The sequence below is a fragment of the Salvelinus namaycush genome, chromosome 33 (genome assembly GCF_016432855.1).
Source record: "Salvelinus namaycush isolate Seneca chromosome 33, SaNama_1.0, whole genome shotgun sequence".
NCBI classification, from domain to species: Eukaryota; Metazoa; Chordata; class Actinopteri; order Salmoniformes; family Salmonidae; genus Salvelinus; species Salvelinus namaycush.
The window spans coordinates 17,959,626-17,986,777 of NC_052339.1; the positions used below are offsets into that span (position 1 = coordinate 17,959,626).

The following is a 27,152-nucleotide window of genomic DNA, read 5'->3' on the forward strand; positions in this document are numbered from 1 at the left end:
TACAACCACCAAACAACCACCTCACAACGTTGACATAATTAACACATTTCCAAATCCTTAAACAATCTGTTTCTCACTGAATATCATACAGATAGAACAGTTCCAGTTTCATATGATTCTAGGACCACAGAACAGGAAGTAATCCTTCCATGCGCTGAGAAGCATGCTGGGCTACTCCTAGTTCCAGAGTGTTTTGATACTGATTGAAGTAGACAAGTGTATCACATGGGGAGCGAGGGTGGGAAGGGCAAAGCGCTTTTCTAGGTCATGCCAATCAGTATATAACAATAGGGAGGGAAGAACAACTCTCATTGGCTGAGCTGTTTATGTCATGTGATGACATAATAACGCACACATAATGGCCACTACTCCCAGTGGACTGACTGCTTGCAGAATGGATTACTGTAATAATATAACAATTCAGTCTTTTGAAAATCTGACTGATTAATGGTGCTGTTCTGTCAACCTCTAGTTGTCAGATATCGCAAATAAATAAATTGTACATAGTCTGATCTAGTAAACATCCTGCTGGTTAGGCTGAATGAAAATGATACCGTTACAGTGTCAGAGTACTGCTACTATTGTAAGTACAGTGCCTAACTCAATTAGTGTGAGTATGTGCAGCCACAGGTGCAGTAATCAGCTGCTTTTTAGGGTCAACAACCTCACTACGATGTATGGCACATGTACAGACTAATTGACAACTCCATCTCTATGGCCTCAGGGGAACCCAGGAGAGCACAGGAAGACTGCAATTAAAGGATGCATTCTGTCACTTAAAACTATAGTTAATGGTAGTACTACTAGTAGTTACATTTACTGGTAGCGCTACTAGTAGTTACATTTACTGGTAGCACTACTAGTAGTTACATTTACTGGTAGTAATAGTAGTTACATTTACTGGTAGTACTAGTAGTTACATTTACTGGTAGTACTACTAGTAGTTACATTTACTGGTAGCGCTACTAGTAGTTACATTTACTGGTAGCACTACTAGTAGTTACATTTACTGGTAGTAATAGTAGTTACATTTACTGGTAGTACTAGTAGTTACATTTACTGGTAGTACTAGTAGTTACATTTACTGGTAGTACTACTAGTAGTTACATTTACTGGTAGCACTACTAGTAGTTACATTTACCGGTAGTACTACTAGTAGTTACATTTACTGGTAGCACTACTAGTAGTTACATTTACTGGTAGCACTAGTAGTACATTTTACATTTACATTTTAGTCATTTAGCAGACGCTCTAAAAATCCAGAGCGATTTACAGGAGCAATTAGGGTTAAATGCCTTACTCAAGGGCACATCGGCAGATCTTTCACCTAGTTGGCTCAGGGATTCTAACCAGCGATCTTTCGTTATGTGGCCCAACGCTCTTAATTGCTAAGCAAACGTTACCTGCCGCCAGTAGTATATGTTAAGCACAATGTAAAATCCTTAACTGGTGTTGTATCAAGATGTATTCCCCTCTTCTGACTTTGATATACCAAATGTGTTTGTTAAATAAACATCTGTGCATGCTGTTAGCAACAAGGTTGAGATGTTGACGATAGGATTTGGTTGCTTTAAGAATTCCCAGGAGCATACAGATTTTACAACCGCAACATAGGCTGTCCTAGCAAGCATAGCTATTACACGTGAATGAACAGACTAGTAACACAACTATATAGGACACCTCAAGAACATGAAAGACCACTTACTTCAGAAGAATAGAACCGTGGAGTACCATCTAGCAGTGAGTATAAAGTAACCCAGGACGTTGCGTTGTGTGTCCCATGTCTGGTGCTAACAGCTAACCACGCAGTTCCTTTAGTAACTACAGACCCAGCGAATAGTTAATCTGATTGATTTAATCTTCTTTCTCAATGCCTCAGAGCCTGCTAACACCGCTCATCCATTTTCACAGAGACCTGAATGACCTGACAACCACCCGAGAAAGAGAGGGATCATTTTATTGAAGGTTATGGGGAAAAAAATAGGGTCTACATGTTATGGTTTCTACCTCTTACGCTCCATTTATTCACATCAACTAGGAATTGACCTAGGCTCCAAAATCTGGGTTATCAACTATCTATATTGTAGGTGTGGGAATACAAAAGATTACAGAAACATGTTTGGAAGTTGTCAACTATATTTAATAAGTTACAAAAAGGTGTATGTTCGTATGTACCAGTTTGTACAATGAAAGGGATTTAATACATTGGAGACAATCTGCAAAGACCCTTATAGATAATATTTATAAAATATAGACGGATATACCATTTACATGAATGTAGCACTTACTGGTACTTATAACCTGTACAAAGTGAGAGTATAATTGATATGATTAAAATATCTGGTCAGCACTGACTGAACTAAATAGTACTTTCAAAAAGAGAACAGCTTTGGCCCATCGTAATATTGTGATAGACTTCTTACAACAGGCCAGAAACGACCTGACTGACCTCTAATTATATTATTCAATGTTTTTCAGTTGAGTTGTTAGGTTGTTACCTTCCAGGTAAACGTCTAAAAGGAGCAGGTTGATGTTTGGTTGAAGTGTGGTTTTGAAGCATATCTCCATTGACTTACATACAGACACTTTCCACATATAATGTGTCAATCAAGTCAAAGATAAATAAGAGTTATTCATCCACGTTAAACAAGCAACACATGCAGTTTCAGGTTTGATAAAGCATACATTAAACATTGTAACTTTTCAAATGACTGTATACAAAAGTAATACTGTATACAAAATACTGCATTACAAAAAGTAGAAATATGTGTAATGCATAAAATAACTGTGAAAGACTGGATTAAGTAAGTGCGTCAAATTCAGTTTTGATAAAGTGGCGATACACACTATACTGTAACAGTTGTTGAAATAATATTTTTTGGCATATAAACATACAAATACAGTGTACCAAAACTTTATACAACAGATACAGTATGATATTTCTTTAATAAAAAGTAATTGCACAGTTTAAAAGAGAGAAAAACATGCTATCCTGGCATTACTTTGTATTGAGCCGTATGTTAAAAATACTGTACATATAAATCTACAATGATGGATTTAACTTTTGGGAAATGAACTATTTCTTTAACATTTGTAGTGATTGGGTACTGGAAGCACGTTTTGATTATGTGGCTTTCTTTATACAGACCTTTTACAGAAACCTAGAATAGGTGAAGTGACTTATAATACAGCCATTGTTATGTAGTTAACTAAGTGCGTCCTGTCTTCATTTTTGGGGACCTGCAGTACAACAGTTCCTTCCAGCACCAACTACGGAACTCCAAAAAAGATAACAAGGAATATATTAATATATATAACACTTCCGTGGGTAATTGTTTTCACCGTTCATGAAAGGATTTGAAGTTGTTTCTTCTTCTTATACAATATGGCACATATTATACAGATTTGACCATTTCAATCCTAATCATAGAAGGAAAATGACTCTTGATTAATTATAATGACGACCTGTGAGTAATGGCGATAAATACGGTCATACAAAATGGGCCTCGCGGTGCTCGAACTCCTGCAAGCGTCTGGCCCGTAGTCTCTGGTACACGGGCTTGGCCTCGTCACTGAGGTCCTCAGGGCTGGAGCTGGGGGATTGGGGCAGGGACAGAGAGGAGCCTGCAGCCTGCTGCGGAGCCTCAGTGTCCTCATCCACATTGTCTTCATCCACAGAGGGCTCGTCTACAGAGACCTCCAGACCCATCTCCTCTTCCTCCTCATCTTCGTCATCATCATCATCATCATCGTCGTCCTCCTGTTCTTCCTCCTCTGCGCTGTTAGCTGCCTCGGCATGCTTCTTTTGCGGCGCGTCCCCTAACACTTTGTCCTTGCTCCCCGAGGGGGGTTTGTAGAAGGTTCCAGGCGGTGGCTGTAGAGTCCGGGGGGGCCTGAACGCAGTGGGCACAGAGCTGTACTCGCACACGTTCTCCTCCCGTTTCAGAGTCCTGCCCGGCCTCACTGCGATGGTGTAGGGTCTGTTGGGGTAGATGGAAGAGGATGATGGTACAGAAGTGGAGAGGCTTGTGGTCGACTCCTCCACCTCTTTGTCTGCTGTAGGCAGGTTGGTAATGATCTTAGCTGTCCTGGGGGTGATGTCATAATGCTTGTACTGTCTGTCCCAGGTCCTACGCAACGTCCCCGTGTCGATGAACGTGCTCCGATAGTGGCTGCTCGCCCTCGACTTTGGCTTCTCGTCCTCCGACACCTCCTCAATTGACTGGTCCCGCGCAATGCTCCCGGCGCTCCCGGTAACGTCCTCGCTGTCCAGGTCAGCGGTGTTCCTGGCATTCCTCTCATCCACGCCGTGGGCGGGGTTCAGGAGGCGTTCGGCAGGCATGCTCATGGGTCGGGAGACAAGCTTGGAGCGGGGGTGGCGGAGGTGGACCCGGGAAGTGGTGTGGCGGGCCCGGGTAAGACCCCTCTCCCCCCTGTCCCTCTCTCCCTCTGCTCTCTGGACCTCAGGGACGCTGCCAGACAGGAGCCCGTTGAGTTGCTCTGAGTCCTCGTCCACTCCTACAGAGTAAAGAGGAGACACGTCAGTAATAAAGTAGCAGGGAGTGATACGTCAAAGTAGGCTATGGTACACAGTGTATCTATGGTCTCAGTGTGGCCAGCTATAGTGGGGTAATACTGACCAGGTGCATAGTCCCTCCCATCAGGCCTGGGTTTCCCCTCTCTGACCTCGTCCATTAAATGGGTGGAGGGGATTATGGAGGAATGACGCTTATACACTTTAGAGCTCTGCTGCAATGGACAGAGGACAGGAAACAGATGGACAGAGAGGGAAAAACACAAAGGAGAGAAAGAGAGGGGGGTTGGGGGCAAGAGAGAGAGAGAGAGAGAGAGAGAGAGTCAGAGTCAGAATCATTACTGTTTCAGTCAGTAGTAGTAGCTAGATCTGTAACATATGGATGGTGAGGTACACTTCATGGACAAAAGTATGTAGACAACCCTTCAAATTAGTGGATTCGGCTATGTCAGCTATACCAGTCGCTGACAGGTGTATAAAATCGAGCACACAGTCATGCAATCTCCACAGACAAACATTGGCAGTAGAATGGACAAAAGTATGTAGACAACCCTTCAAATTAGTGGATTTGGCTATTTCAGCTATACCAGTTGCTGACAGGTGTATAAAATCGAGCACACGGTCATGCAATCTCCACAGACAAACATTGGCAGTAGAATGGCCGGTACTGAAGAGCTCAGTGACTTTCAATGTGGCACCGTCATAGGATGCCACCTTTCCAAGAAGTCAGTTCGTCAAATGTCTGCCCTGCTAGAGCTGCCCCGGTCAACTGTAAGTGCTGTTATTGTGAAGTAGAAACATCAAGGAGCAACAATGGTTCAGCCGCAAAGTTGTAGGCCACACAAGCTCACAGAACGGGACCGCCGAATGCTGAAGTGCATAAATCGTCTGTCCTCGGTTGCAACACTCACTAGTTCCAAACTGCCTCCTGAAGCAACGTCAGCACACTAACTGTTTGTCTGGAGCTTCATGAAAGGGGTTTCCATGGCCGAGCAGCCGCACACAAGCCTAAGATCACCATGTGCAATGCAAAGCATCGGCTGGAGTGGTGTAAAGCTCGCCACCATTGGACTCTGGAGCAGTGGCAATGCGTTCTCTGGAGTGATGAATCCCGCTTCACCATCCGGCAGTCCGATGAACGAATCTGGGTTTGGTGGATGCTAGGAGAACGATACCTGCCCGAATGCATAGTGTCAACTGTAAATTTTGGTGGAAGGGGAATAATGGTCTGGGGCTGTTTTTCATGGTTCAGGTAAGGCCCAGATGAAAAATCTTTATGCTACAGCATATAATGACGTTCTAGACGATTCTCTGCGTCCAACTTTGTGGCAACAGTTTGGGGAAGGACCTGTTTCAGCATGACAATGTCCCCGTGCACAAAGCGAGGTCCATACAGAAATTGTTTGTCGAGATCGTTGTGAAAGAACTTGACTGGCCTGCAGAGCCCTGACCTCAACCCCACCTTTGGAATGAATTGGAACGCCGACTGCAAGGTCTAATCACCCAAAATCAGTGCCCGACCCCACTAATGCTCTTGTGGCTGAATGGAAGCAAGTCCCCACAGCAATGTTCCAACATCTAGTGGAAAGCCTTCCCAGAAGAGTGTAGGCTGTTATAGCAGCAAAGTGGGGAACAACTCCGTATTAATGCCCATGAATTTGGAATGAGATTTTCGACGAGCAGATTTTCCACATACTTTTGGCCATGTTATGTATTGTAGTCAGTGCTGAGGTTAATCATATTTCTATTGACTTCTATTTTAATATGGGATCAGACAAGTCACTCACCTCCTTAATGTCTACTAGAGACTTGGAGTGTCTGCTGAGAAGCTGCTCCTTCTCCTGAGGGGTGAGGCAAGGGTTAGCGTCCGGACCCTTCAGAGGAGAGCCCTCCCCAGAGGGGCCTGGTGGGCCCTGGGGCCGTGGCAGAGGGCTGAGGGGGGCATCAAAGATCATCTGATAGTGTCTGATGAGGAGCTCCACGATGAGTGCCTGGTAGGGGTAGTCCACCAGGGAGGACAGGGACACCTCGGCGTCCGTCTGTCTTGGTTTGATGAGCGTGGGGCCGAAGATGATACCTAGGTTACTGGCTGTCATCTTGTTCTCCTCCGCCTGCTCGGTCACCCTACAGAGGTGAGGAAGGATGAAATATGAAGGTGGACTTCTGGTTCATTGTTACTGCTGTTGCAGTTTTTTGTTGTTACTTTGTGGGTTTTAAGTTGTGTATGTATTTATAGGGTTGTATTCTGCCTTGAGATCCGCTGATTTAACTCAAAGTGTCCCATTGAAATCAGTAAATGATTTAGGTGAAAGTCAGTTGTGAGCGCTTGTTAACTCATTTAAATTCTCTGAATAGATTCGGTACCTGTGCAGGTGTTGGATGAGGAACTGCAGGGTCTTGTAGTGGGCCGGGGGCAGCTGTCTCAGGAGGTCTTTGATCTTGAAGAGGACCCGGTTGAGCTCCACGCTGACCTGTGGAGGGGTCAGGGAGGCGGGGCTGACCCTGGATGCCTCCACCTCGTCCACGATGATGTTCTGGCTCTCCTTGGCCAGGCCGATGAAGTCGTTGTAGAAACGGAACAGGATGAGAGGCTCTGGAAGCTGCAGGGAGAGAAAATAAACATGGAAGTTAATTTTAAACTGGAATGACAAAAATATGAAGACAAATATACAACAGACAGGACTGGAGACAAAGAGATAAGCATTTGGGAGTATAAACTAGCAATGAATGAAGAGCAGGAAGATAAGTAAATATTATTGGGCTAGTGTGTGGTCTGTCTGATGTACTCTGTAACCAGCAAATATCTTGTCCTGAAGAATTGTGTGTGTGTGTGAAACCCACCTGTCTCAGGTAAAGTTTGAGCACGTTGCTGATGTCATGGGGGTAAAGGTCAGATAGCTCCACCAGGTCCTTGCCGTTCTCAAATGCCTGACAGAGCTTCTCCACACGAGACTTGGCCCCATTCACACGATAGATCCCCTGGACAACCAAGACATAACACAGCAGCCCATTTTATTCTCCTAAAAATCATTACTTAGCAGCAAAAAACGGAGATATTCAATTTTTTTTAAACTGGGGTGGATGACGCCTGAAACAATAGAGAATATTAGCTATACTATAGCTAGGCTACATAATCTTACTTCAAAAAGCTAGCATAATGTTACCTTGATGTCCAGCGCTCTATTCTCAATCTCCGAGGTACACTTCCTGATGATGAAAGGAATACCATCTGGGTTGTTCCTAGCTGCCTGGGTGAAGTCAACACCAAAGAGGTGCAGTCTACCCTGGAGTTTCTTATGACCACACTGGATGGCCAGAGTCTCCAGACACTTCTTATGGCAGGCCAGGGAGCACTGGGAAACAGCAGAGGAGTCAAAGAGTGAATATCCATGTCAGCTAGCAATAATACTGTACATATATGCCACTTAGCAGTGAGTGCATATATTTCAGTAAGTGTATGTGATCCCTGTGGGAATTGATCCCACGACCTTGACGTTGCTAGCACCCCACTTTCACAGAGCCACACAGAACCACAGTGTTACATAATCGTCTAAATAACCATTCCCCTCAAGTAACCACCTTTCGCTGTCCTGTTCCAATGTATTCAAATATGAATGTTTCCATAAATATGTAATGCAACTCTATCTAAAATAAACAGAGCTGAGAGAACATTCTAACAAGAGGATCGTACAGGCTCCCAGAGGGTAACAAAAGGTCTTTGGTTTCCGCTGCACGTCCCCTTTTAATGAGTCCAAATACCTAGTGCTGGATGATGGAGAGGTCACTCTAAATGACAACTGATGGTCTGTGGACTCTCATTCAGCCCCTGTGTGGCTACTTGTCATCTCAACCTCTTTCCTATTGGTGATAATCAAATCAAACTTTATTTGCCACAAGTGCCGAATACCGAATACAGTAAAGTGTAGACTTTACTTACAAGCCCTTAACCAACAGTGCAGTTCAAGAAGAAGAAAATATTTACCATGTAGGATAAAATAAAAAGTATTAATAAAAGTAACACAATAAGAATAACGAGGCTATATACAGGGGGCACCGGTACCGAGTCAGTGTGCAGGGATACAGGCTAGTTGAGGTAATCTGTACATGTAGGTGGGGGCGAAGTGACTATGCATAGGTAATAGAGGTCGACCGATTTTTCAACGCCGATACCGATACCGATTATTGGAGGACCAAAAAACCCGATACCGATTAATCGGCGGATTTTTATATATATATATATATATATATATATATATATATATATATATATATATATATATATATATATTTGTAATAATGACAATTACAACAATACTGAATGAACAATGAACACCTTTATTTTAACTTAATATAATACATCAATAAAGTCAATTTAGTCTCAAACAAATAATGAAACATGTTCAATTCAGTTTAAATAATGCAACAACAAAGTGTTGGAGAAGAAAGTAAAAGTGCAATATGTGCCATGTAAAAAAGCTAACGTTTAAGTTTCTTGCTCAGAACATGAGAACATATGAAAGCTGGTGGTTCCTTTTAACATGAGTCTTCAATATTCCCAGGTAAGACATTTTAGGTTGTAGTTATTATAGGACTATTTCTCTCTATACCATTTGTATTTCAAATACCTTTGACTATTGGATGTTCTCATAGGTACTTTAGTATTGCCAGCCTAATCTCGGGAGTTGATAGGCTTGAAGTCATAAACAGCGCAATGCTTGAAGCATTGCGAAGAGCTGCTGGCAAACGCAGGAAAGTGCTGTTTGAATGAATGCTTACGAGCCTGCTGCTGCCTACCACCGCTCAGTCAGCCTGCTCTATCAAATTATAGACTTAATTATAATATAATAACACACAGAAATACGAGCCTTAGGTCATTAATATGGTCAAATCCGGAAACGATCATTTCGAAAACAAAACGTTTATTCTTTTAGTGAAATACGGAACCGTTCCGTATTTTATCTAATGGGTGGCATCCATAAGTATAAATATTGCTGTTACATTGCACAACCTTCAATGTTATGTCATACTTATGTAAAATTCTGGCAAATTAGTTCGCAACGAGCCAGGTGGCCCAAACTGTTGCATATACCCTGACTCTACGTGCAATGAACGTAAGAGAAGTGACACAATTTCCCTAGTTAATATTGCCTACTAACATGAATTTCTTTTAACTAAATATGCAGGTTTTAAAAAATATAAGAAATGCATTGATGTTTATATTCATGCAACGATTGTGCTTTTTTGGCAAATGCGCTTTTGTTAAATCATCCCCCGTTTGGCGAAGTTGGCTGTCTTTGTTAGGAAGAAATGGTCTTCACACAGTTCGCAATGAGCCAGGAGTTCCAAACTGCTGCTTATAACGTTACCCTGACTCTGTTGTTACCCTGACTCTGCAAGAGAAGTGACACAATTTCCCTAGTTAAAAGAAATTCATGTGAGCAGGCAATATTAACTAAATATGCAGGTTTAAAAATATATACTTGTGTATTGATTTTAAGAAAGGTGTTTATGGTTAGGTACACATTGGTGCAACGACAGGGCTTTTTTCGCGAATGCGCTTGTTAAATCACCTGTTTGGCGAAGTAGGCTGTGATTCAATGATAAATGAACAGGCACTGCATCGATTATATGCAAGCTAGATAAACTAGTAATAGAATCAACCATGTGTAGTTAACTAGGGATTATGTTAAGATTGATTGTTTTTTATAAGATAAGTTTAATGCTAGCTAGCACCTTACCTTGGCTCCTTGTTGCACTCGCATAACAGGTAGTCAGCCTGCCACGCAGTCTCCTCGTGGAATGCAATGTAATCGGTGTCCAAAATGCCGATTACCGATTGTTATTAAAACTTGAAACTGGCCCTAATTAATCGGCCATTCCGATTAATCGGTCGACATCTAAGAGGCAACAAACAAACAGTGAGTAGCAGCGCAGGGGGGTCAGTCAATGTAAATTGTCTGGTGGCGATTTTTATGAATTGTTCAGCAGTCTATTGGCTTGGGGGTAGAAGCTGTTAGGAGCCTTTTGGTCCTAGACTTGGCGCTCCGGTACCGCTTGCCATGCAGTAGCAGAGAAAACAGTCTAGAACTTGGGTGACTGGAGTCTTTGACAATTTTATGGGCTTTCCTCTGACACCGCCTATTATATAGGTCCTGGATGGCAGGAAGTTTGGCCCCAGTGATGTACCGGGCTGCTCACACTGCCCTCTGTAGCTCCTTATTGTCAGATGACAAGCAGTTGCCATACCAAGCGGTGATGCAACTGGCCAGGATGCTCTCAATGGTGCAGCTGTAGAATCTTTTGAGGATCTGGGGGGGAAAAGGTTTTGTCGTGCCCTCTTCACCACTGTCTTGGTATGTTTGGACCATGATAGTTCGTTGGTGATGTGGACATCAAGGAACTTGAAACTCTCGACCCGCTCCACTACAGCCCCGTTGATGTTAATGGAGGCCTGTTCGGCCCGCATTTTCCTGTAGTCCACGATCAGCTCCTTTGTCTTGCTTACATTGAGGGAGAGGTTTTTGTTCTGGCACCACACTGCCAGTTCTCTGACCTCCTCCCTATAGGCCGTCTCATCGTTGTCAGTGATCAGGCCAACCACTGTGTTTGGCCACGCAGTTGTGGGTGAACAGGGAATACAGGAGGGGACTAAGTACACACCCATGAGGGGCCCAAGTGTTAAGGATCAGTGTGGCAGACGTGTTGTTGCCTACTCTTACCACCTGAGGGTGGCCCATCAGGAAGTCCAGGATCCATTTGCAGAGGGAGGTGTTTAGTCCTAGAGTCCTTAGCTTAGTGATGAGCTTCGTGGGCACTATGGTGTTGAACGCTGAGCTGTAGTCAATAAACAGCATTCTTACATAGGTGTTCCTTTTGTCCAGGTGAGAAAGGGCAGTGTGGAGTGCGATTGAGATTGCGTCATCTGTGGATCTGTTGGGGCGGTATGCGAATTGGAGTGGGTCTAGGGTGTCCGGGAGGATGCTGTTGAGGTGAGCCATGACAAGCCTTTCAAAGCACTTCATGGCTACCAACATGAGAGATGAGTGCCACAGGGCGGTAATCATTTAGGCAGGTTACCTTCACTTCCTTAGGCACAGGGACTATGGTGGTCTGCTTGAAACATGTAGGTATTACAGACTCGGTCAGGGAGAGGTTTAAAATGTCAGTGAAGACACTTGACAGTTGGTCCGCGCATGTTTTGAGTACACGTCCTGGTAATCTGTCTGCGGCTTGGTGAATGTTTACCTGTTTAAAGATTTTGTTCACATCGGCTACCGAGAGCGTTATCACACAGTCATCCAGAACAGCTGGTGCTCTCGTGCATGCTTCAGTGTTGCTTGCCTCGAAGTGAGCATAAAAGGCATTTAGCTCGTTTGGTAGGCTCACGTCACTGGGCAGCTCGCGTCTGGGTTTCCCTTTGTAGTCCGTAATAGTTTTCAAGCCCTGTCACATCCGACGAGCGTCAGAGCTGGTGTAGTAGGATTCAATTTTAATCCTGCGTTGACGCTTTGCTTGTTTGATGGTTCGTCTGAGGGCATAGCGGGATTTCTTAAAAGCGTCCGGATTAGTCTCCCACTCCTTGAAAGCGGCAGCTCTAGCCTTTAGCTCGATGCGAATGTTGCCTGTAATCCATGGCTTCTGGTTGGGATATGTACGTACAGTCACTGAGGGGACGACGTCATCGATGCACTTATTGATGATGCCGATGACTGAGGTGGTGTATTCCTCAATGCAATTGGATGTATCCTGGCACATATTCCAGTCTGTGCTAGCAAAACAGTCCTGTAGTTTAACATCCGCGTCATCTGACCACTTGAGCGAATCACTGGTACTTCCTGCTTTAGTTTTTGCTTGTAAGCAGGAATCAGGAGGATAGAATTATGGTCAGATTTGCCAAATGGAGGGCGCGGGAGAGCTTTGTATGCATCTCTGTGTGTGGAGTAAAGATGGTCTAGGATTTTTCCCCCCTGGTTGCACATATGACATGCTGGTAAAAATTTGGTACAACTGATTTAAGTTTGCCTGCAGTAAAGTAACCGGCCACTAGATGCGCCGCTTCTGGGTGAGCATTTTCTTCTTTGCTTATGGCCTTATAGAGTTGGTTGAGAGCAGTCTTAGTGCCAGCTTTGTTTTGTGGTGGTAAATAGACAGCTACAAATAATACAGATGAGAACTCTCTTGGTAGATAATAAGGTCTGCAGCTTATCATAATGTACTCTACCTCAGGCGAGCAATACCTTAAGACTTCTTATTAGACATCGCGCACCAGCTGTTATTGACAAAAAGACACACACCCCCACCCCTCGTCTTACCAGAGGTAGCGTCTCTGTTCTGCCGGTGCATGAAAAATCCTGCCAGCTCTATATTGTCCGTATCTTTCGTTCAGCCACGTCTCGGTGAAACATAAGATGTTACAGTTTTGAATGTCCCATTGGTAGGATAATCTTAATCGTAGGTCATCAATTTTATTTTCCAATGACCGCACGTTAGCAAGAAGAATGGAAGGCATTGGGAGTTTACTCGCTCGCCTCCGGATTCTCAGAAGGATCCCCGATCTGCGTCCCCTTTTCCGGCGTCTTTTCTTCACGCAAAAGGCGTGGATCTGGGCCTGTTCCAGTGAAAGCAGGATATCCTTCTTGTCGGACTCGTTAAAGGAAAAAGTTTCTTCCAGTCCATGGTGAGTAATCGCTTTTCTGATGTCCAGAAGTTATTTTCGGTCATAAGAGACGGTAACAGCAACATTATGTACAAAATATGTAAAAAAAATAAGTTACACAAAACTCAAAAAAAAATGACAAAATAGCACAATTGGTTGGGAGAATGTAAAATGTCAGCCATGTTCTTCGGCGCCAGTATGTCTTATTTGGTTACTTACTGTACCCCAAATCACATTTTGCTCTACCTGAAGTACCCCCTCATGTTCCATTGATCATTAGGCCTATGGTCTTAAGAGTCTTTCCAATTCCCCCCGGTGGCCAGGTACTTCCAGGGGTAGAGCACCCCAGATTGAGAACCACTGCACTCACCTCCTCACACTCAGCCCCATGGAAGACCACCAGACTATCACACTCTCTGCACTTGGACAGGGCCCTCAGCTTCCTCAGCTTGTGTGTCTGGGCTGCCTTGGACATCTGGGTGTTACGGAACGGACCTGGGGAACTGGCTGTCTCTATCAGCATCTCACTCAGACCTGAGGGAGAGAAGAGACGGAGAGGAGGGAAAGAAAGCGAGAGAGAGAGGGAGGGAGTCAGTATCATCTCCATTAAAAGCATCACTCTCAGTATTATTGGTCTGTTCTGTTGTTGGTCCAAACGTTGTTTTGCTCAGTGAGTGTAATATTAATTATAATCATAATTTTGTTGGATGCTTATGCAAAACTCCATTGTTTAGCTGGAATGGAAGTTTGTATACTGTATGTTTGACTGTGATATGTGGTTGTAACACCTATCTTAAGATGAATACACTAACTGTAAGTCGCTCTGGATAAGAGCATCTGCTAAATTACTAAAATGTCAAATGTACAGTGCCTTTAGAAAGTATTCACACCCCTTGACTTTTCCACATTTTATTGATTAAATTGAGATTTTGTGTCACTGGCCGACACACAATACCACATAATGTCAAAGTGGAATTATGTTTTTAGAAATGTTTACAAATTCATAGAAAATGAAAAGCTGAAATGTCTTGAGTCAATAACTATTCAACCCTTTTGTTATGGCACGCCTAAATAAGTTCAGGAGTAAAACATTTCTTAACAGGTCACATAATAAGTTACATGGACTCACTCTGTGTGCAATAATAGTGTTTAACATGATTTTTGAATGACTACCTCATCTCTGTACACCACACATACAATTATCTGTAAGGTCCCTCAGTCGAGCAGTGAATTTCAAACACAGATTCAACCACAAAGACCAGGGAGGTTTTCCTATGCCTCACAAAGAAGGGCACCTATTGGTAGATGGGTATAAATTTAAAAAAAGCAGACATTGAATATCCCTTTGAGCACAGTGAAGCTATTAATAACAGTTCGGGTGGTGTATCAATACACCAAATATACACCGTCTACATATACACCCACTACAAAGATAATGTCACGTTCCTGACCTGTTTTTCCTTTTTCTTGTGTTTATTTAGTTGGTCAGGGCGTGAGTTGGGGTGGGTTGTCGAGGTGTTATTTTCTTGTTGGGTTGTTTGTGTTCGGCCGGGTATGATTCTCAATCAGAGACAGCTGTCAATCGTTGTCCCTGATTGAGAATCATACTTAGGCAGCCTGTGATTCACGTGGTTGCTGTGGGTGTTTGTATCTCGTGTCTGTATTCGTGCCACACGGGACTGTTTGTCGGTTCGTTTCGGTTTTGTCACGTTTGTTGTTTTGTATGTGTAAGTGTTCAGTGATTTGTTCATTAAAATAATCATGGACACAAACCACTCCGCATATTGGTCTGATCCTTCTCGCCTCTCCTCCTCGTCCGAGGAGGAGGATTACGACGACCGTAACAGATAAGGAGTCCTTCCTAACTCAGTTGCCAGATAAGAAGGAAACCGCTCAGGGATTTCATGAGGCCAATGGTGACTTTGAAACAGTTTAATGGCTGTGATAGGAGAAAACTAAGGATGGATCAACAACATTGTAGTTACTCTACAATATTAACCAAAATGACAAAATGAAAAGAAGGAAGGAAGCCTGTACAGAATAAAAATATTCCAAAACATGTATCCTGTTTGCAATAAGGCACTAAATAAAAAATGCTAAAAATGTGGCAAAGTACTTGTTAGTGTTAGGAAAATCCAATACAACATATCACTGAGTACCACTCTCCATATTTTGAACCCAGGGGTGGCTGCATCATGTTATAGGTATGCTTGTCATCGGCAAGGACTTGGGTAGTTTTTTAGGATAAAAAGAAAAGGAATAGAGCTAAGCACAGTTAAAATCCTAAAGGAAAACCTGGTTCAGTCTGCTTTCCAACAGACACTGGGAGACAAATTCCCCCTTTAGCAGGACAATAACTTAAAACACAAGGCCAAATCTACACTCGAGCTGCTTACCAAGATGACATTGAATGTTCCTAAGTGGTTTAGTTACAGTTTTGACTTAAATTGGATTGAAAATCTATGGCAAGACTTTAAAATGGTTGTCTAGCAATGATCAACAACCAACTTGACAGAGCTTGACATTTTTTTAAATAATAATTGTATAATCTAGGTGTGCAAAGCTCTTAGAGACTTACATTTGGAAGACACTCTTATTCAGAGCGTCTTACAGGAGCAATTAGGGTTAAGTGCCTTGCTTAAGGGCACATCGACAGATTTTTCATCTAGACGGCTCAGGTATTCAAACAAGCAACCTTTCGGTCACTGGCCAAATGCTGTTTTATTTTTTTTACCCCTTTTTCTTCCCAATTTCGTGATATCCAATTGATAGTTACAGCCTTGTCCCATCGCTGCAACTCCCGTACGGACTCGGGAGAGGCGAAGGTCGAGAGCCATGTGTCCTCCAAAACACGACCCTGCCAAGCTGCACCGCTTCTTGACACACTTCTCGCTTAACACGGAGCCAGCCGCACCAATGTGTTGGAGGAAACACCGTCCAACTGGCAACCGTGGATGCACCCTGCCCACCACAGGAGTCGCTAGAGCACGATGGGACAAGGACATCCCGGCCAGCCAAACCCTCCCCTAACCCGGACAACACTGTGCCAATTGTGCGCCGCCTCATGGGTCTCCCGGGCGTGGCTGGCTGCGACACAGGCTGGAATCGAACCCGTGTCTGTAGTGATGCCTCTAGCATTGCGATGCAGTGCCTTAGACTGCTGCACCACTCGGGAGGCCATGGCCCAAAGCTGTTAACCGCCAGACTACATGCCACCACTTACTCAGAAACACTCACAGCTGTAATCATTGCCAATGGTGATTCTAAAAAAAATTGACTCAGGGGTATGGATACTTATGTAAATGTGATATTTCTGTATTTTATTTTCAATAAAGTTGCACAAATTTCAGAAAACATGTTTTCACTTTGTCATTATTGGGTATTGTGTGTAGATGGGTGAGAACAAAACATCTATTTAATTCACGCGTTAACACAACAAAATGTGGAATAAGTCAAGGGGTATGACTACTTTCTGAAGGCACTGTAATGTTTTACATACAGATCTATTACTGTATTGATTCATAGTTTTTTATGTTGATTACACAAATGTATCAGTTACTTGGGGTGGCAGGTAGCCTAGTGGTTAGACCGTTGGACTAGTCACAGAAAGGTTGCAAGATCAAATCCCGAGCTGACAAGATAAAAATATGTCATTCTACCCCTGAACAAGGTACTCAACCCACTGTTCCTAGACCGTCATTGAAAATAAGAATTTTTTCTTAACTGACTTGCCTAGTTAAATAAAGGTAAAAAGAAATGTATAAAAAATATAGTTATTTGTGACATTTGACTGTGTAAAACCTAGCGGTACTACATATTTCTCTGAGAGAGGTGGATATTTAGCATTCTGCAAAAAAACATGATTATTTGTCTCTGAAATGAAACCATCAATGATACATTTCAAACAAATACGTCTGTCTTTAAACAACCCCATGCCATTTTTAGATAGTGAAAAAACACACCAATCTCATTCATAAGATCTTTTAACAATAAAAGCTAACTTACCCACATTTCTGAAAATGGATATATAGCGTTTTAGAAAGAAGATCTCTTATACGCATGTGTGCAATTGGAAATGTGTTTTTTTGCATATCCCAACTCCCCCTGACACCCTCAGAGATTGAGGTCGCGGCCAGTGTCTGCCATTATCAACAGCGACCTTGGAGCAATAAGGGTTGAGTGCCTAGCTCAAGGGCACATCGGTAGATTTGTTCACCATGGAGATTCAAAATAGCAACATTTACTGGACTAATGCTCTAATTGTTACCACATACTCTTATGACATTTCAAGCAACTGTTTTACCACACACACACACACACACACACACACACACACACACACACACACACACACACACACACACACACACACACACACACACACACACACACACACACACACACACACACACACACACACACACACACACACACACACCTTCCCTGAACTTCCCTTTGCCAAAGCAAGCATATAGAAACATATCAAATGAATGAACTATCTGACTCACCGTTGTCTGACGGCGAGGGCGGCTCTCTCTCGTCCAGGTCATCAGCTGACGACATGGTCCCCGTGGAGGGGGTTCTGGGTAATCTCCTCTTGAAGTCACCTAAGCAGGAGGCAGTGAACGCACAAAATATTCTCATAGTAACTTCTCAATACAACTGTCTAGCTACTCAATACTACTGTCCACCGTCTAACCGAGGCCTGGTCTAGTAGTAATATAATTTGTATACAGTAAGCACGCATGACTGTAGGTCGTTTTGGATGAAAGTGTCTGCTAAATGGCACATATATTATTATATAATATTATTATATATTATAGTTATTAGTAGATCCTTGGTTTTAGGAGGTTATCTCAGAGTGTCTGCTCCTTTCTAGCAATAGCTTCAAGCCTGGCTTGGTATGAACTGAGCGACTGTCAAAGACTGTCCAGCTATTATAACACAGGACCCTCCAATGGCAAGAGGTCAGGTGACCAACAGGGGACCACCCACGAGTCATTCTGGGTGATTCACAGCTACATTCAATGATCAACCCTTCTGGTTGATCCCTTACTGTTCTGATAATGGCCTGGACTAGAGGCCAACATCAGACAAGTGATAGGCCACATTCCCCACATTTCTCCAGACATTGGGGGACTTTGGAAATATAGGACTGACTAGATAGCAAACTCTCATTCCAATCATTCTAGATTTGTATGAGTCCAAAGGTGCTAACGAGTCAGATTGCTTAATCCAGTTAAATTAACTTTAACTAGTTAAATAAAACATCTCACTCTGGAATGCTTGTTTTGTATGATTATAACATGATTGTAAAACTATAATTCATTTGAAGGAAACACATCATAACACGATTAGACAGTCAACACAAAACAACACCAGAATAACCCAAAACTCCAGAAAATGTCACTGTTATTTACAGATCACGTCCCTCTCCAGGGTATTATAGAGACACCTTCAGGACTCAGGCATGCTCCCACTGTCTGTCTCTGTCTCTGGTTATTTTATTTTTCGTCTGTCTCTGTCACGTCTAGGAGGGAGGCTGCTATGACATAACAACCATCAATCAATTCCTTTCAACAGGTGATGAAAGCTAAGGCAGACGGGGCGGTGCTGGTTGGTGCCAGGTGTTTGGAAGGTGGCTGCAAAGCCAATGGATAGAAGGTTGTGTGGAGATATGGCCCTGGGCTAGGAAGGGTATATAGGGAGGAGATGGGTGGAGAGATGGGGCCTTACCTGGGCTGGCGGTGGGGGAGTCCATGGATCTGGACTCGCTGCTGCCTCCGGCGCTCTCTGAGTCACTGCACATCCCCCCGCCCTGACTGCCCGTTCCCCAGGGTCGGAACGGGCCCTGGATCCTCAGAGCTGGAACACACAATAGGAAATACTCATTTTGCATCTGTTACTGTACTCTTCCAATACATTTGCATTTATCCAATCATTCATAACTGAAAATCTTTTACATTTAGTTATTGAAACATTTTAAACAAAATGAATGCATGAATGTAGCTATTCAGAAATTCAGCTCATTCAAATTCAGTCAAGGAAACATGGACTAGACTGGCTAATTGCATCCTCATTGATAAAGGCATAATGAGTGGGTTATGTGTGGGATAGAGGACACATTAATTCAGTATCAAGCGGTTTACATGGAAACACTTGATAATCACAAAAGGAGATCATCCTCCCATAGACCTCTGTACACATCAAACGAATACAAACAAAAATGATTTATCATGAATGGGTTGATTATGTAAGCATTTCTTTTACATTCAAAACATGTATTCTTTTCTCAATGCCTATGAGGACCTGGACATGAAGAAGACAGAGATTACCAAACTGTAAAAGTAATTCAACATCTACCACAGATTATGACAGGGAAGTTTTGCCTAGTAAAAAGATATTTGGGGTTAAGTCTTAAATTGGCCTGCAGTGAAGTGTGAGATGAGTCTATCAGTGTCATGAGCTGATCTGAGTGCGTGTGAATGAGTGTGTGAGAGTGTGTGTGAAGGTGTGTGTGTCCCTGAATGACAGACAGTCAGATGAGGACTGGATCAACCTGGATGCTTCCAGACTCACTCACTCCAACACAAGCACAACACACACACACACACTCTCTCTATCTCTCGCTCACCCAAGTTATGTGTACATATCTACCTAATTTACCTCGTACCGCTGTAAATTGACACGATACTGGTACTCTGTGTATATAGCCAAGTTACCATTACTCATTGTGTATTTATTATTACGTGTTATTACTATTTTATTATTTCTCTATTTTCTTTCTCTCTGCATTGTTGGGAAGATCCCGTAAGTGAGCATTTCACTGTAAGTTTACACCTGTCGTTTACGAAGCATGCGACAAATACAATCTGATTTGATTTGGATTTGATCTCTATCTTTAAAAGAAAAGTGAGTGTTATCATCCCTTCCTCTTGTTGTTTATTAACCTGTATTATAGGATCAAGCCTCATCAGAAACCCGCATGTAAATGACTAGGCTACCACTAGACTACCTTGGATGTCGGTGCTGCTGTTGGACCGTCTCTCAGAGATCTTGGCAGGCCGTGTGTTGACCGGGCTCTCCACCTCGTCGGTCCCCAGGAAGTCCCCAGAGGTGACGGACATCTGAGACAGGTTACCGTGGGAACTGTGGGTACTGCAGTGGGTGCTGCTCAACGACCGCTTGGCGAGGGGCAACCTGGGAAGAGTTTAGATGAGCATTCCATCTCACGTTATAGGCAACATAGAGATTATCCAGTGTCTTGTGACAGTACTGTAATCAATCAACATGAACCCACATGGACGGATCCATAGCCTTTACATACATAATCACCAAACTGAATAGCTGAGAAAGGAAATTAATTATTCCCATTAACATCAACAGAAACCTGAAATGAACAGCCCAATCAACATTCACATATGTGGAAATTGATAACGGACTACTAATAATCAATGGATCTAATACCAATCAACGGGCCCTCCTACAAGGACGTGCATATAGGCAGTCTATAGGATATAGGTCTATAATGAACCCCTGCTTCCCCTCCGTGTCGCCCCACTGCTTTTGCTCAGAGAAGTAAACAAACCAAGAACAAAGTATCTACGTCCACACTGTTTCACTACGTACATCCTTACACAAGCAGAGTCTATGACGACCACTCATGAACGGAAGGGCTAAAAATGATATTTTTTTGTATGAACTTAAGAATGGTCCAGTGGGCAAACTTGGGCCTATCTTATATCTGTACACAGATCAGCAAAAGAATTGAACAACTTAGATTGGTGTTTCAGTCCGAAGGCATGGCCTGAAATAGTATTATGAAAACAGAGTTTTCCCCTTCCCCCTACCTCTTTCTTCACCTCTCTCTCTCTTTCTCTTTCCCATGACCAGTCACTACCTCAGGAAGTCCTGCAGACCAAACTCAATTGTGTTCCCCTCTCTAACACAATCTCTCTAAAAAACTCTCTCTCTTTCTCTCTCTCGCTCTTTCTCTCTCTCTAGCTCTCTCTCTCTCTCTCTCCCGCTCTCCCAGTCACTCGTTCTCTCAGCAAATCACAAAATATAATACTATTCTCCATAAGGCTTTTTCTCTCAAAACACAATCTTCCTGCTCCCACAGAGAGCAACTCACTCATTTGTTCATATGATGGCACTCATGGAGATCTCAATCCTATTTATGATGATGCATCACAAGTTTTTAGGCACACACACACACACACACACACACACACACACACACACACACACACACACACACACACACACACACACACACACACACACACACACACACACACACACACACACACACACACACACTCTATTTATATTTAAGGATCAAAGAGTGAGTTTAAGCCAAAGTAGTAGGATAATCAAAATCACAGCATCCATCCAGTGTTCCCCTCACCCTGCGTTGTTACAGTGTGAGACGGTGGCGTCGAAGGAGTAGGACTCCACCCTGGGTCTGTCTGACTGGGCAGGAAGACTCCTGACGAAGCCAACGTATCGCTGACCCGGCTCGTACAGCTTGGCGCTCTCACACAGAGACTGGTGGTTGACGGGTAGAGACACAACCTGGGCCTGCTGGAGCTGGAACCAATTCACTGTCACCTGGGGAGACGTACACACAGAGAAAGCCCATGAGATACAGCACCCATAAAATTAGAAAGACAGTATCTACACCAGACAGTATCTACACCTACACCAGATCTACAGTATCTTCTTTTATGACATTATCTACACCAGACAGAATGTCCAAAAATGGCCTTTAGTAGTCACTGGACATACTATATTACTATCTACTATATTTTGGGGAATATTTGATTTTACTCAAACATTTGGATCCTGTAAGATGTATTTGTCAACATACCGCTTTCAGAGTGAGGTCACACTGGAAGACCAGCTTTCGTAATTGGGTGAGGATCTCACTCTTGGTGTTGGCCAGGTCCACTCTCTTCACCCCTACATCTGTCAGACAGGCCTTGCAGTGGTCTCTGGCCTCATCCGCCTATGGAAGAGAGTGTGGGGGGAGGGGGGGTAACATGTCAAGCAGAACTGCTCACAACTACAATCCAGTGATCAAAAGAGTAACATCTTCAATATGTCAATGTGGATTCCCATGTAGCAGTTATGGGTTCCTGGGTGGCGCAGTGGTCTAAGGCCCTGCATATCAGTCCTAGAGGTGTAACTACAAACACCCTGGTTCGAATCCAGGCTGTATCACAACCGGCTATGATTGGGAGTCCCATAGGGCGGTGCACAATTGTCCCAGCGTCGTCCGGGTTTGGCCGTTGTAAATAAGCATTTGTTCTTAACTGACTTGCCTAGTTAAATACATGATTTAAATAAAAAAGGGGTTAGTTGTTCAGAACTCTGGATAAGAGCATCTACTAATTGACTAAAATGTAACTGTAAATGTTAACTCGATTGTGTATTTCAGTAACCCTAGGCCTCAAGCCTTGAACCTCAGTGGGTAACTATGGGCCTAAGGGATGAGCTATGTGTTTCAGGGATGATCTACGGGCCTCAAGGATAAGCTATGGACAGAGATGACATGGATGAACTATGGGCCTCAGAGATGACATAGGTGAGCTATGGGCCTCAGACATGACATGGATGAGCTATAAACCTTAGGGACAAGACATTTTACCTTCTGCAGAGCCTCCTCCTCCAGCCTGCGTCTCTTCTCCAGCTTGGCTGCTCCCAGCTGCTCCTCCTCTACTCGGCTGGTGGACACCCGGGCCTTCTCATACTCCTCCTGTCTCTGGGCCTGCAGAACACGGGCCTTCCTCAGGGCACTGTCCGCCTCATGCTGAAAACACACACAGCGTTAACACAAGGGAAACACAAGGTAAACAAACACACTAAACCACATACATGTACACACACAAACATGTCTGCTACTAAATTGTTGACTCAGCCCTAATCATTGTTCACTTTTCAACCAATTTTCTCTCACACTGCAAAGGCTAAACATGGTTCCACAACACACAAAGGCAACACAAATAAACTGTCCTTAGAGATACACACTAACCAACCCAGTCCTTAGAGATACATACTAACCAACCCAGTCCTTGGAGATACATACTAACCAACCCAGTCCTTAGAGATACATACTAACCAACCCAGTCCTTAGAGATACATACTAACCAACCCAGTCCTTAGAGATACATACTAACCAACCCAGTCCTTAGAGATACATACTAACCAACCCAGTCCTTAGAGATACATACTAACCAACACAGTCCTTAGAGATACAGTACATACTAACCAACACAGTCCTTAGAGATACATACTAACCAACCCAGTCCTTAGAGATACACACTAACCAACCCAGTCTTTAGAGATACACACTAACCAACCCAGTCCTTAGAGATACATACTAACCAACCCAGTCCTTAGAGATACATACTAACCAACCCAGTCCTTAGAGATACATACTAACCAACCCAGTCCTTAGAGATACATACTAACCAACCCAGTCCTTAGAGATACATACTAACCAACCCAGTCCTTAGAGATACACACTAACCAACCCAGTCCTTAGAGATACATACTAACCAACCTTAGAGATACATACTAACCAACCCAGTCCTTAGAGATACATACTAACCAACCCAGTCCTTAGAGATACATACTAACCAACCCAGTCCTTAGAGATACATACTAACCAACCCAGTCCTTAGAGATACATACTAACCAACCCAGTCCTTAGAGATACATACTAACCAACCCAGTCCTTAGAGATACATACTAACCAACCCAGTCCTTAGAGATACATACTAACCAACCCAGTCCTTAGAGATACATACTAACCAACCCAGTCCTTAGAGATACATACTAACCAACCCAGTCCTTAGAGATACAGTACATACTAACCAACACAGTCATTAGAGATACATACTAACCAACCCAGTCCTTAGAGATACATACTAACCAACACAGTCCTTAGAGATACATACTAACCAACCCAGTCCTTAGAGATACATACTAACCAACCCAGTCCTTAGAGATACATACTAACTAACACAGTCCTTAGAAATACACACTAACCAACCCAGTCCTTAGAGATACACACTAACCAACCCAGTCCTTAGAGATACATACTAACCAACCCAGTCCTTAGAGATACATACTAACCAACCCAGTCCTCAGAGATACATACTAACCAACCCAGTCCTTAGAGATACATACTAACTAACCCAGTCCTTAGAGAAACACACTAACCAACCCAGTCCTTAGAGATACATACTAACCAACCCAGTCCTTAGAGATACATACTAACCAACCCAGTCCTTAGAGATACATACTAACTAACCCAGTCCTTAGAGATACACACTAACCAACCCACTCCTTAGAGATACATACTAACCAACCCAGTACTTAGAGATACACACTAACCAACCCAGTCCTTAGAGATACACACTAACCAACCCAGTCCTTAGAGATACATACTAACCAACCCAGTCCTTAGAGATACATACTAACCAACCCAGTCCTTAAAGATGCATAGTAACCAACACAGTCCTTAGAGATACACACTAACCAAACCAGTCCTTAGAGATACATACTAACCAACCCAGTCCTTAGAGATACACACTAATCAACCCAGTCCTTAGAGATACATACTAACCAACCCAGTCCTTAGAGATACATACTAACCAACCCAGTCCTTAGAGATACACACTAACCAACCCAGTCCTTAGAGATACATACTAACCAACCCAGTCCTTAGAGATACATACTAACCAACCCAGTCCTTAGAGATACATACTAACCAACCCAGTCCTTAGAGATACACACTAACCAACCCAGTCCTTAGAGATACATACTAACCAACCCAGTCATTAGAGATACAGACTAACCAACCCAGTCCTTAGAGATACATACTAACCAACACAGTCATTAGAGATACATACTAACCAACCCAGTCCTTATAGATACAAACTAACCAACCCAGTCATTAGAGATACATACTAACCAACCCAGTCATTAGAGACATATACTAACCAACCCAGTCCTTAGAGATACACACTAACCAACCCAGTCCTTAGAGATACACACTAAGCAACACAGTCCTTAGAGATACACACTAACCAACCCAGTCCTTAGAGATACACACTAACCAACCCAGTCCTTAGAGATACATACTAACCAACCCAGTCCTTAAAGATACATACTAACCAACCCAGTCCTTAGAGATACACACTAACCAACCCAGTCCTTAGAGATACATACTAACCAACACAGTCCTTAGTGATACATACTAACCAACACAGTCCTTAGAGATACATACTAACCAACCCAGTCCTTAGAGATTCATACTAACCAACCCAGTCCTTAGAGATACATACTAACCAACCCAGTCCTTAGAGATACATACTAACCAACACAGTCCTTAGAGATACATACTAACCAACCCAGTCCTTAGAGATACACACTAACCAACACAGTCCTTAGAGATACATACTAACCAACCCAGTCCTTAGAGATACACACTAACCAACCCAGTCCTTAGAGATACATACTAACCAACACAGTCCTTAGAGATACACACTAACCAACACAGTCCTTAGAGATACACACTAACCAACCCAGTCCTTAGAGATACATACTAACCAACCCAGTCCTTAGAGATACATACTAATCAACCCAGTCCTTAGAGATACATACTAACCAACACAGTCCTTAGAGATACATACTAACCAACCCAGTCCTTAGAGATACACACTAACCAACCCAGTCCTTAGAGATACATACTAATCAACCCAGTCCTTAGAGATACACACTAACCAACCCAGTCCTTAGAGATACATACTAACCAACCCAGTCCTTAGAGATACAGTACATACTAACCAACCCAGTCCTTAGAGATACATACTAACCAACACAGTCCTTAGAGATACATACTAACCAACACAGTCCTTAGAGATACATACTAACCAACCCAGTCCTTAGAGATACATACTAACCAACACAGTCCTTAGAGATACATACTAACCAACACAGTCCTTAGAGATACATACTAACCAACACAGTCCTTAGAGATACATACTAACCAACACAGTCCTTAGAGATACATACTAACCAACCCAGTCCTTAGAGATACATACTAACCAACCCAGTCCTTAGAGATACACACTAACCAACCCAGTCCTTAGAGATACATACTAACCAACCTTAGAGATACATACTAACCAACCCAGTCCTTAGAGATACATACTAACCAACCCAGTCCTTAGAGATACATACTAACCAACCCAGTCCTTAGAGATACATACTAACCAACCCAGTCCTTAGAGATACATACTAACCAACCCAGTCCTTAGAGATACATACTAACCAACCCAGTCCTTAGAGATACATACTAACCAACCCAGTCCTTAGAGATACATACTAACCAACCCAGTCCTTAGAGATACAGTACATACTAACCAACACAGTCCTTAGAGATACATACTAACCAACCCAGTCCTTAGAGATACACACTAACCAACCCAGTCCTTAGAGATACATACTAACCAACCCAGTCCTTAGAGATACATACTAACCAACCCAGTCCTTAGAGATACATACTAACCAACCCAGTCCTTAGAGATACATACTAACCAACCCAGTCCTTAGAGATACATACTAACCAACCCAGTCCTTAGAGATACATACTAACCAACCCAGTCCTTAGAGATACAGTACATACTAACCAACACAGTCATTAGAGATACATACTAACCAACCCAGTCCTTAGAGATACATACTAACCAACACAGTCCTTAGAGATACATACTAACCAACCCAGTCCTTAGAGATACATACTAACCAACCCAGTCCTTAGAGATACATACTAACTAACACAGTCCTTAGAGATACACACTAACCAACCCAGTCCTTAGAGATACACACTAACCAACCCAGTCCTTAGAGATACATACTAACCAACCCAGTCCTTAGAGATACATACTA

At 43.1% G+C, this 27,152-nt stretch overlaps 1 protein-coding gene across 4 annotated transcripts in view; it reads right to left on the reverse strand.

Moving 5' to 3' along the window:
• Positions 1–1,941: 1,941 nt before the first annotated feature.
• arhgap29a (Rho GTPase activating protein 29a) overlaps positions 1,942–27,152 on the reverse strand; it is an 81,168-nt gene continuing 55,957 nt past the window's right edge. For 3 of the 4 annotated variants that reach the window (XM_038973307.1, XM_038973310.1, XM_038973309.1), the window contains 13 exons: positions 22,843–23,004; positions 22,063–22,200; positions 21,601–21,803; positions 20,206–20,390; positions 18,927–19,055; positions 17,699–17,797; positions 13,561–13,724; positions 7,699–7,887; positions 7,376–7,513; positions 6,899–7,134; positions 6,322–6,658; positions 4,641–4,749; positions 1,942–4,518 (listed from right to left, as the gene is read on the reverse strand). In XM_038973307.1, coding sequence (XP_038829235.1) covers positions 3,491–4,518; positions 4,641–4,749; positions 6,322–6,658; positions 6,899–7,134; positions 7,376–7,513; positions 7,699–7,887; positions 13,561–13,724; positions 17,699–17,797; positions 18,927–19,055; positions 20,206–20,390; positions 21,601–21,803; positions 22,063–22,200; positions 22,843–23,004 — 3,117 coding nt within the window. In that variant the 3' untranslated portion in view covers positions 1,942–3,490. The remainder of the gene's footprint in view (positions 4,519–4,640; positions 4,750–6,321; positions 6,659–6,898; positions 7,135–7,375; positions 7,514–7,698; positions 7,888–13,560; positions 13,725–17,698; positions 17,798–18,926; positions 19,056–20,205; positions 20,391–21,600; positions 21,804–22,062; positions 22,201–22,842; positions 23,005–27,152) is intronic. The other variant, XM_038973308.1, reaches the window with a different exon arrangement.